Source organism: Castanea sativa, chromosome 2 (genome assembly GCF_040712315.1).
Source record: "Castanea sativa cultivar Marrone di Chiusa Pesio chromosome 2, ASM4071231v1".
NCBI lineage: Eukaryota > Viridiplantae > Streptophyta > Magnoliopsida > Fagales > Fagaceae > Castanea > Castanea sativa.
The window spans coordinates 31,616,303-31,628,779 of NC_134014.1; the positions used below are offsets into that span (position 1 = coordinate 31,616,303).

The 12,477-nt window shown below is 32.7% G+C and overlaps 1 protein-coding gene across 1 annotated transcript; it reads right to left on the bottom strand.

Annotated features, from left to right (window-relative positions):
• Window positions 1-8,821: 8,821 nt before the first annotated feature.
• On the bottom strand, window positions 8,822-11,205 carry LOC142623407 (cytosolic Fe-S cluster assembly factor NBP35-like). The gene is made up of 3 exons (XM_075796814.1): window positions 11,046-11,205; window positions 10,812-10,913; window positions 8,822-9,983 (listed from the first exon to the last, which is right to left on the bottom strand). Exons 1-3 carry the CDS (start codon window positions 11,086-11,088, stop codon window positions 9,055-9,057), a joined length of 1,074 nt encoding a protein of 357 aa, XP_075652929.1. The 5' UTR covers window positions 11,089-11,205; the 3' UTR covers window positions 8,822-9,054.
• Window positions 11,206-12,477: the final 1,272 nt, after the last annotated feature.

The window sequence follows — 12,477 nt, forward strand, 5'->3', positions numbered from 1 at the left end:
TACAGTGGAAAAAATCTTGAGTCACACATAGGAAATGAAATAGATAATATATGAGTTTATATACTCATGAGTTGGACATTAGGTTGGGCTTTTGGCATAAGTGGACTGGGCCTACTTGTCCAAATAATAATATTTTATTATTTTAATTTTTGAGTCAGTTAGTCTGTGCACAGTATTTATTACTGAAATAGAGTGCCTGTTTAGTAATGTATAATTTTTTACATAGTCCCTCATTCATAAAAAATTACTTTTAGGAAAACTCTCCCGTGAGAATTTTTTGTGTATTCATTTTGTGTCAAAGAGAGAGAAAAAGACATTGAGTAATTCGCAGAGCATGACTTTGTGTGCTTTGTTTTCGTGCTGTAGATCATTTTATCCTAAGAGGCAGACGTCCGTGAGTCTCAAAGCACTACAATGATTGTGTGAGGGGCGAAATCTGCTTTAAGGAGATTGTGCCAAACACAAGACTTGATCTGAATTGTTCATCCTTCACGCATTTGGTTTGTGAGTTTAATTATTTGCAGATTTCTCTTTATATATATATATATTCATTATTTGGTTATTGCCTTTGCCTATCACATCTATTTGTGTTATTGCTTATTTTTAGATCTGTGTATTGTTTTTTTTTGCTTTATCACAAAAGTAAAATTTTGAAATATATCCAACATGATATTGTTGTATCAACCAATCCTGAATCCATTAAGAGGTTATTACAATATTAAATGTCTATTTTTATGTTTCAAATTAGCTTAGGCTTGTACCAAGTGCTTGCCAGTGGATAGGTGACGATGCTTTATAGCTCATGTGAAGTTTGAGAGATTCGGCATCAAAGTTGGCCATGTAATGTCATTAAAAAAAGTGTAAGTGTTCTCAATTTGTATAAAAAGAAAGGAATAAAGATTCACTCGTTCCTATTGATCAACAAATCGCAGCTTTCCAACTTTGACTAAAATGTATAAATGGTTGGAGAGGTGGACTTCCATTCTTACCATAACACTAACACCCAAATTATGAGGTTTTAAAAAAAAATCCATTTATTTTGAAACAGTAGATTAGATTTTAACATTTCATTGATTAAAAAAAAAAAAAAAAACTATATATCATTATTTTTAAAGAAGTGTTACGTCCACAACATTTTCACAACAATTCATAGGTGATTATTTGTTATTAGTTCAAATTTGAATTTACCACTGAGATTATTTTTTTCCCCAACAATAACAACTAGTAACAACCTGTCATCTATGATTTGTTGTGAAAATATTGTGAAAATGTTATAGACATAGCATTTCTCTTATTTTTATATCTATTTAATTCATTTTAAAATGAAGTGATAACATTTTAATTAGAAAAGTTTCTCCTATAATAAAGTTACCTTAATTTTTTTTTTTAAATCTTATTCCAGAAAAAGCAATGGTTACCAAAATTGTTGTCTCCATCCTTACCTGAAAATATTGGTCTGCTTGTTACCATTAGCCATTACGGCTGGCAAATTCTCAACAAGTTCAAAAATCTCTGGGCCATGTTTCCCCAAGCAGTTTCTACATAAACCGCATATTATAAGAGCACTTACACTAGCTAGTCATCAGTGTCGGTTGAACGTTAGAGTAAGAGATGCAGTTGCCTAAGGCCCCCAAGTAAAAACAAGGCCCCCAAATTTTAACCAATAAGGTTATTTATAATCAATAAATAAAATAATATTTTTTTACCAGATGAAAAAAAAAATAAAAAAAGAGAGAAAAATCCAACGTCCACAGTATTTTTTACAACACTTTTACAACTAATGTTGAGTAGTAAGTTGTTATAGCCTGTTATTGATGACAAAAAAATAATTATTGTGATATTTTCAAATAGAAAACAAAAAACAATTTAAAATCTAGGATTTGTTGTAAAAAAATACTGTGAATGTTGCACTTCTACAAAAAAGAATAATAATAATATTTGATTTAGCAAACATTTATTAGTTCTCATCTAAGTCTACTACTAACTTAGTATTACCACTCTTTTATTTACCACTATCAATTTGCTACATCAACAAGTATGAAAAATATTGTCAAATTTTTTTTGTATATAAAATTTCTAAAAAAAGAAAAAAAATCAACATAATTCATCTAAAACAAGATAATCAATTTTCGTCTTAAGCCCCCAAATGCATCAAGCCGCCCATGCTAGTCATTATAAAATATAAAAGGCGAAAACCACATTTTTGTCTCTACATTTTCACGCGATTCCCACTTTGGTCTCTATCTTTTATTTTCATCACTTTTAGTCCCTGTTTAGAAAAACGTCTTCCATTTTAGTCATTTCCGTCAATGCCCTAACAGCACTGACCTATGTGGCAGATGGAACTATTAAAATAATAATAAAAAATTTTATTTTGGCATTAAAAAATGCTACGTCAGCATCTAAATAAAAAAAAATAAAAACCAAAAATTACATTAATTGAGATCAAAATGTGTCTTGAACAAGAACAACAAGAACACAACGTCAGAAACCAGATCTAAGAACACATCCGAAAGAAACTACAAAACTGAAAAAACAGCATCGACCTGTCTTGTTTCCATTTTCCCATTACTGTTCCTTTTGATCTAAAAGAAACTACAAAACAAAACCAAAGCAACTGCTTTGCTTCCTTTGCTCTCTCTCTCCTCCAATGGCGAAGAAGCCAGCCTCATCCATCTTCGACAACCTGAAGCGCTACATCAAGAAGCCATGGGAGTTCACTGGCCCACAATCCCACCTAGAATTCAGACATGCTATTCTCCCTGCCACCCAGTACCACGTGGAGAGCCCTGCCTCCACCAAGGTCAAGCCATGGGTCCCCACTTCAAACCAGAGACCGTCTTCGACATCAAGTACTACACTCGCGACTAGCGTCGCAACCGCCCTCCAATTTGCTGGACTGTCCTCAAGAAAGCTGATGTGGAGAAGATGATGAAGGACACCACCTTCGATGTCAAAGACATTCCCAGACCCTTTCTCGCTGTTGCAATGGAGGAGGACTTGGATACTCATGGTGGAGGGTACCAGAAATAAGTTAGAGCTCTTTGTTTGTGATCCTCTTTTTTGTTTGTTTTGTGGGTTTTGGTGATCATGGTTGTTTGTGATTTGGGGTTTTGAGAAATGGGTATTTCATGATTTTGTGTTTTGGCGTTTTTGGATGTGAAATTGGGGATTTGGGATTATGGGTTTTTGTGCTTAGGAATTGTTTTGAATGATTTGATAAGACGATGGGTTAGGGTGTGAACGGATTTGCTGTGTGTGAAAACAAATGGAGGCATCACTACTATCAGTATAGGTTTGCATCAAGGATTAGTCTGTATATCTTTGCACGAGTGACGAATGTATTCTTAGATCTGGGTTTTTGGGTTTGTGTTCTTGTTATTCTTGTTCAAGACACATTTTGATCTCAATTAATGTAATTTTTTGTTTTTATTTCTATTTTTAATTTTTTTATTTAGTTAAAATTAATAAATTAATTTTTTTAATTTAGATGTTGACGTGGCATTTTTTAATGCCAAAATAAAAATTTTTATTATTATTTTAATAGTTCCGCCTACCACGTAGGTCAGTGCCGTTAGGGCACTGACGAAAAGGACTAAAATGGAAGTCATTTTTCTAAACAGGGACTAAAAGTGGTGAAAATAAAATATAGGGACTAAAGTGAGAATCCCGTGTAAATATAAGGACGAAAATGTGGTTTTCGCCAATATAAAAAATGGCCAATTTTATACATTTTTTCCAAAAAAAATACCCACATCAATGGGTCTATAATATTGTACATATACAAAATTGCTACAGTAACTATGTATGGTTATTGTAACTTTCTATTTGATTATTTAAATCTTTTTCCTCTTTCTCTCTCTCTCTCCCTAGACTCTTCAATCCAGAAAAAGAAGGAGGAAGAAGAAGAAATCAACCCAAAACAAACTAACTTAAACAAACTTAAAAACTCATCACAAATCCAACTCAAAATCAACCAAAAAAAATCCCAATAGAAAACCCATTTGAAAAACCCAAATCAACCCAAACCCCAAGACGACGCTTCTATTGCCACTGCCATGAGAGAGAAAGTGAAGATTCATACCATACCGTAAAGGACCCAAATCGGGTCTGTGATGGTTGGTTCAAAGGTCAGGTTTGCCTCAAATTTGTCTACAAATGCAAAAAATAGATTTGGATTGATATGGGTTTGTGTTGAAGTGAAGTTTGGAGGTTTGTTTATGGAGTTTTTATGTGAAAAAAGAAGGGAAGAAGAAGAAAAAATGACGAGTAGAGAAAGAGAAAGAGAAAGAAATTTCATAAATGAAAGTGACATCATGACAGAGGGAATGTGTGTTTTGATGTGGGTAGGTGAAATAATAAAAAATGAATAAAAATGATTATGTAAAGAAACTAGAGTGTATAATAGATAATCTGATATAAGTGTTTTTGCAGGGTACTTATGTAAAATAAAAAATTAGATTTTTATGTTAAAATAGATAGAAAATTTTAGACAAATTGATGCAATACAAATGTTCTAATCATCTAAAAACTTGACAATTTCCATTTCCTTCCCGCCATAAAAAGAGTAAATAACAAGCAAATATTCATAAGGAATGTCAAAAGCTTTGTAATACACTTTTTGGTGTTTTCAATGAAAAATAAAACCAACTCATAAATTAGTGTTATACAATCTTTAGAACACTTAATACAACTGGTAAAATCTCTTGTCGTCAAATAAAAGATCTATGATTTGAAGGCTGGTTATACAAAAAATAATTAGTGTCTTAGCTTAATCATGATGATAAAAGTCATCATTATAGAGTGGACATCATGTATATATTTAAATCGTGTCTATCAAATAAATAAATAAAATACACTTACTACAAAAGATTATGTTTTATTCAAGGACACAGACCCTTAGGAAGTCAAGCCCTAGATATACCAAAAGACAAAAATCAATTGGCGATCGTAATGATAAAAGCAATCATTATAAAGTGAATTTTATAAGTTTAAATTCTACTGTATCTATCAAATTACTAAAAAAATACACTTAATACAAAAAATTATGTCTTGTTCAAGGACTTAGACCCTTTTAAGAAATCAAGTTAGGAAGGAAATTTATGGACCATAACGTCCCAAAAAAAAAAAAGAGCCTTTCAATTTAAAAGGTAGTTATATTTTATGGTTTATATTAAATATTACAATTATAAAGGTATATATAATATCACATCATTTAAAATTTTAAATAACAACATATTTTATAATACATATACACACACCAAATAAATACTGAAAATCAAATCCTAGCCTTTACAAAAAAAGAAAAAAAATGAGACAAATTCAAGCCGTCATTGATAATCAAATGCGATGATTAATTGTCTATAATTTTGTGTAAAAAATATAAGACGGAGACCATAGAGTCAAGAAAAATAATAAATAATTATAAATATGGTACGGATTTATATATTCCAGCCGTCTTCATTGCAATTTCTCTCTCTCACAAATCAAACTCAAACAACACGAACCTCAAAACCCTTTAAAAGCAAAACCGTCCAAACACCATTAAAAAAAAATAGAGAGAGAGAGAGAGAGAAATAGTTGTTCATATCCGATCGATCTCTCCCTTTCTTATCCAATTTTCTTCAGCATTTCAATGGCAGAATCACCATCTTCTACACGTAAAACTAATCCCCAGAAGGCACTAATGGAGACCGACATGACTGCCGTTAAGCAACTCATGCAGCTAAGCGACATAGACACCACCACCAGCAACAACAACAAGATGAAGAAGCCGGAGACAGAAGAAGAGGTTGATGAACTCAGGAGTGAAACAACTAGTTCAGTAAAGATTGAAGAGATCTCTGGTGATGAAGGAGAGGAGTATCGGCCAAAGAAACAGAAATATCGGTCTCTTGCTAGTATTTACATAGCGACGAAACCGATGAATGATAGGTCTGCGGGAAGAAGGTGATGAGGTCATAAAGAAACTGTAGATCCCTAATGGGGTTTTGACATAGCAGGCTAATCTAGTAATTAAGTTAGTGTTAATGTAAGGGTTTTTAATAATTTTCTTTTCTAAGAAAAATTATGAGACTGTTTCTTTGTTTGCTTGTTATTAATCTTAAGAATAGTTGAACTGTTTTGACAATTTATATAGTGTGTTGCATAGTTAGTGATGATGATAATGATGGGTATGATTCAATAGTTCTTTATTCTTCCTTTTTCCTCTCCATCCTGCTTAATTGATTAAATATTTTCTCCTTTGTTGATTGTGCTTGAATTAATATCATTTTAGAGTGGGTTGGGTAATTGAAGCTTTTTATTTAAGCATTGATCAGAATTCAGTGAGAAAAGATCTAATTAGAATATTTTAGACAAGTATCTAGGCTCATGGGCAAAAGCTTGATTCAACTGGGAATGGTGATGATGAAAAGCTTTATTTTATGGAATTCAATTAGGAGGATTCTTATCAAGTGTGTCAAATATCAAATATTTGGCATTTGACACATCAAATTCTAAAAAATTACTTTCATCAAGTGTTTTAAATGCCATAATATTTAGCATTGATGAATAGTACAATTTCAAATTTGAGACGGCATTGTTCACAAATTGTAAAATTTATATTATTTTTTTATTCAGGTAGGGCCCGCTTTATTTTAAAGAAAGAATAAAAATTAAATGAAGTCGTAAAAAAATATATAAAAATATTAAATAAAGAATATTTAAATAAAATTAAAAAAAAAAATAGAATGTTTGATGTTTGATATATTGTAAAATGAGGTGTTAAAATTGTAAAAGTAGTGTTTTAAAATTGCAAATGCTAAAATTTTTACCATTATTGATGAGGATGCTTTTACCATGGTAACTATAGGAGTGTGTGTGCACGCTTGCATATGTGTGTTTAAGAGAGAGAGATTTCAGTGTTTGTGTGTGTGTGTGAGAGAGGGAAACCTCTCCAACTCCAGTGAAATTCTTTCCTTGTTTCAAATGATCAAGAAAGTATTATTGAAGAAAATTGTTATAGCAAAGATTTTGCAATGGTTTTCAACTAAGCTAATTCATATTTATGTATGTTATTGCCTGCTATATAGTATATATCCTTTCCCACAAAAAGTGATCGATCTCATTCCTCTCTATAGATATCATAATCTTCAACCTTTTCTCATTGCCCGCATGTTTATGCATATACGTTAACGTTCCTGCATGTGTGTATTGAGTTCAAAAGTAACGTAGCAATGTTCTAGTGCCTCTTAACAATGTAACTAGTTAAAACTTCTTTACCAAAAACGGGTTTTCAAAAGGAACCTATGCAGTACTTCGAATGAAGAAAATGCATTAAAAAAAGGGTATCTCCTTTGTATCTTTGTACATCAATAAGTGTTTTCACCTGGTGGCTGGTGTACTTTTTGCTCAAGACCGGTTAAGGAGAAACATTTTACATCTCCGTAATATTACTAAGCAAGTTGGCGGGTTGGCAGATAAGTTAAATTGGATTGTATAGCTTTAGAGGAATGATAGTTATAGTGCCTTGGTTTTACGGTTTGTCTAGAATACTACTTTATTATTATTTTGGGGAATGAGAGATATCTTAGCATCCATCGGAACTCAAACAAATTTGTTAAGTTGTTGTGATCGATTTTAATAATTTTGGATTTTTCTTTTCTTTTTTTGTTTTATGCACAAAAATAAAATTACAAGAATGTTCAAACAAATTCTTCAATTATGTTCGGCTTACTAAAGACATTTGTAAACGATTTTCCTGGTTATTTTTTTGGTAGATCAACATTATGCTTAGCTTGTCTTGCCAAATAATAACTTCAATTTTTTGAATGAGGTTGGTTCTACATTACTCCCCAATCATTTTTAAGTGGAGTAAATCTTAAGTATTTTTTCTTAGGTGTAATACATTAAATTTACTAATTAAATTCAAATGTAAAACAGAATTGAATTCAATCACCCTTAAGAAAGATAATATTATTTATGTTTTATTGGTCAATTCAATAGTTAAATCAAATTTGAAAACATAATATACTACACCTCAAACCTATATTTAAGTTTTATCCTTCAGTGGATTCTATGTTTTGGATGATTACTCTATGATGATAAGAGCAATTATTATAAAGCCGACGTCATAGGTTAAAATTCTACAATATCTATAAAAAAACCCTTTAAATGAATGTGTTAATTCGCTTGACCCACCTTTGATCAATGCCTTAGATAATGAGTACAAATTCATTTGGTGCCCTAAAGTCACTACGAAAGAGGGTTTTTTAGTCCTGATATGGCAATGAATGCAAGTAAGAACGATTTTTAGTCCTTCCTTTGAAACAGGGTGATGTGAAGATGTATGCATTCTTAGTACTTAATTAGAGATTCAGATCTGTTAGATTTCCTAGGGTACTTTACCAAATAGATTTTCTTAAATCCTAACAACTTTTTTATAATTTAAGGGTCTAGATTCTGTCATGTCAACATTCCACTAACAATACTTTTAAAATAATAAAATAATGTTGTTGCAAACAAAACAATTAAGATTATTGTTAGTAGAATGCTGACATGACAGAATCTAGACTCTTATATCATAAAAGAGTTATTAGGATTTAAGAAAATCTATTGGTAGAGGACCTTTATAAATCTAGAGGATTTGAATCCCTTAATTAGTAGCTTCAACTCCTCTCTAGTTACCCTCAGTTGGTCAGGAATTGATATTGGCCACTGGCCATTAAATACAACCCCCATAGGGTCAGGATGCAATTTGGCTTGAACCAATATATCTCAAATGAGAATTCTGTTGTTTTTGAAGTGCGAACAAATGCTTAGGGTGTGCATCAGAGATAGATTATCCCTAAAAAGCATCATCACTTGTAAACATATCAGAGGCCTATGCACAACGCATGGCTAAGAAACCCCAGAGGTTAAGTATCATTACATTCACGTAGCAGCCATGTTTTGAACAAATACATATTTAGTAATTCAAACTAAAGAATCCATGCTATTAGAAATAAAAAGGGGACAGAAAAACACAAACAAAATTCTGATCCACACAAGGACCATGAGCTGAAGCTAACTTGCCTATGCACTACTTAGCAACATTCTTGAGAATCCATTATTTTCAATCAGCTCTTCTATGATGATCTTCAGTGCAGGAGCGCTCACCCCGCATTTCTGAGCAATGAAGCAGGATCTACCTTCTTCAGCTGCCTTGCAAAGCTGTGGATCCAATGGCACCTTCCCAAGAAAAGGCACACCCATTTCCCTACACATTTTTTCTGCACCACCACTGCTACTGTCAAACACTTCACTGCAAGCAATCAAATCTTGAAGTTCTGGTGCTTTCTCTCTAAAATATTCCCTAACCCACTCCGAAACATCTATATGTTCACCTGTCTCTGTCGTCCTCATAAACTTGAAATCCATCACAGGCTGGGACAAGCCACTCATGTTCTCAACAACCCCAAGAACCTTAACACCAACCTTTTTGCAGAAATTGATTTCTTTCCTCACATCAATCAAGGAGACTTGCTGTGGAGTGGTGACAATAATTGCACCATCTATTCCAGTAGCCCCAAGGCATTGAACAATTGAGATGTGCTCATCTGAGGTCCCAGGAGGAGAATCAACAACCAAAAAATCAAGTTCATTCCAGTACACTTCCTTCAGGAAATTCTTGATGAGCCCATTCTTGCGAGGACCCCTCCATATGACAGCTTCATCAGGATCAGGAAGCATGAATCCAATTGACATGACCCCAAGATTGGAATCAACATAGACAGGAGACCAGCCGAGGTTGCTCTGGTGGATTTCTTGACCTTCTAGGCCAAGCATCTTTGGGATGCTCGGGCCACAAATGTCAACATCAAGTAGACCTACCTGGAAGTCCATAGCTGCTAAGGCGAATGACAGTTGAGCAGAGAATGTGCTCTTGCCAACTCCACCCTTCCCTGATAAAACAAGTATCTTATGCTTAACAGTGGCCATCCTTTCTGCAATAACAACCAAGTCTGCAGAAACAAGAGCGTATGGACATTAAGACAAAAGGCATACCACATCTGTGACATAAAATACGTTTGCAGAATAAAAACTAAAACGGATTTAGCTACACTTTAAACATGTTATGCATATATGAAATGCCATCGTTGAATATTTAATCCAAATGTATACCATTCTTTTATTTCAAAGAGCGATGCTCTTTTTGGAATTTTCACTTAGTTTTAATTGTGATTTTTTTTTTTTGGCTAAGTGTATGTTTAGGCAAACAGGTAAATCAAGTAATGTAATGCTCATCACCAGCCAACACCTTATCAGGGAAAAGAAAAAGAAGTTGGCACTGTGCCACATGCTTTCTATGGATATTAATATCAAGGGCTAACTAAACCATGCTTAGCTGCCAGGATAAGAGAACTAACAATGCAGGAACTTAAATAAGTCACCTTTTCTAATCGAGCTCGCTCTGCGCACCATCTCAATTCCCTCCTTTTCTTTTCTAAGAGTAAGATAAACCCTTCTATCTCCTTTGTGTTTTAACATAAAATTTCAAGATTTCTTTTAACCAACAAATACTTCTCATTGTCACACCTCTAAATAATTTGCCCAAAGTTGTCAAAAGTTCATTGTAGTGATTTCCTTTTCTGTGTACTTAGTAAATGGACAATTAATTACATAGTATTGCTTAATCATATGCTAGTTTGGTATATAGGCAGTGAAACTTAACTAATGTAGGAAGATACCCATTACCCACGAACATAAATAACCACCACAACAACATAAACAAAACAAAAATGTAGAATTTTAGAGAACTGGGAAAAAAAAATGAAAGAAGTAGAGAGAACCTGGATCAGGGCCTTTGGGGGCAGTAGCACAAGCTTCTTGATTAGGACAACCTTCACAAGCGTCAGATTTTCCTGCTGACTCTGATTGGGTACCAGGACAATCTGATATCAAACATAAACACAAACAAAATTTAAGAATGAATTTTAGAGGTTACCCAATTGACAAAACCCAGTGATTTTTTTGGAAGGTTTAAGGAGATGAAAATAAAAAGAGGGGGAAAAAAAACATCTTACGCTCATTGGCGTTTTCGGGAATTTCACCGTTCTCCATAGTCATGACTTTTTTTGCTTCTGCTTTTGCTGTGCTATGGCCTAGACTATGAGAAAGTTTAGAGACCCAACAAGGAACGCGAATATATATATATCTTCTGGTTGGGACTCTCTCTGGCTGTTGAATCAAATCAATTCCCACCGTCCGATTGACGCGGAAAAATACAGTATACTAATTTCCAAGCCAACCTTTATGCCTAATATGTTCAAGCTTATCATTATCTAAAAACTAGGATATTACTATCAAGGACCTTTGAGGTCAGGATCAAAGTTCAAAGTCTCAATAAGGAAAATTTACATGCATATATACTTAGATTATTGAATAATAACATCGAGTTTGTTAGGTTCGAGCATAGTATTAAAAGTTCAACTTGTTCATTTTTAAAAAAAAAACATAAATCAAGTTCATCTTATTACTAAAAAGATTTTATATTCAATTTTAGCTTATTTTATTGTCAAGCAAGCTCTAGTTTGTTCAAGAGTTACTTGATTAACTTAATTCTCTTCATAATTCTATAAATTTTTTACTACAAATAGACTATTTAATTATTTATATCATCAATAATTTACAAATAATAATTTAATATCATATGAATCTATTGACAAATTTAAACAATCCAATTTCAAGGCTATATAAACATCTTTTTAGATAAGTATACATATAAAAATATATTATTACATATAGTTAAATAGAGCTTTTATGTTGACAAGCTTGTTCACAAATAGATCATTATGTTTGTGCTTGGCTTGTTTAAGAATTGAGCTTAAACTTAAGGCTAGAACTTGGCTTGTTTTCTAAACAAACATACATAACTAAGCTTTTCCCGAAGCCGAGCTCGAGCTATTCACAAATAGCTTAGTTCATTTGCAATAGTAAATATTAACCAATAAATTATAAGCGGTGGCAAACTTGAAAAACGAGTTCCTTTTCTTTAAAAAAAAATAATAATAATAATACTCAATTTCCATGATCTTGAGTACTATTTAAAACTATTAACGACTTCGCTTTAATTACAAGCAGCGGTAAACTTGTAATTAAAGCAAACATGGCTCAATTTTATTTTTTTGGATAAAAGTAAAACTAAGATATAGTTCTTCTCAAAACTTTTATAAAAAAAAATGATATATTAAATTCAAATACCTAGCTGCATTAATCAATAAGATAAGAATAGCATTATCTTTTCAAGAATAATTTTCAATTAAGAAACCATTTTTTTTAATCAATTCAATTGGGAAACCTATTAGTTACCGTAAGTAAGTTTTATTTTTATTTTTAAATAGGGGTTGATGAAGCACAAACTCGTCAGTCACAATGGATGCGTCCAGATGAAGTCGAATCCTAGCTTCCATAGAGGTGGAATTGATGAGTTGTTCCCCTATCGTGGTCACTGGTGTG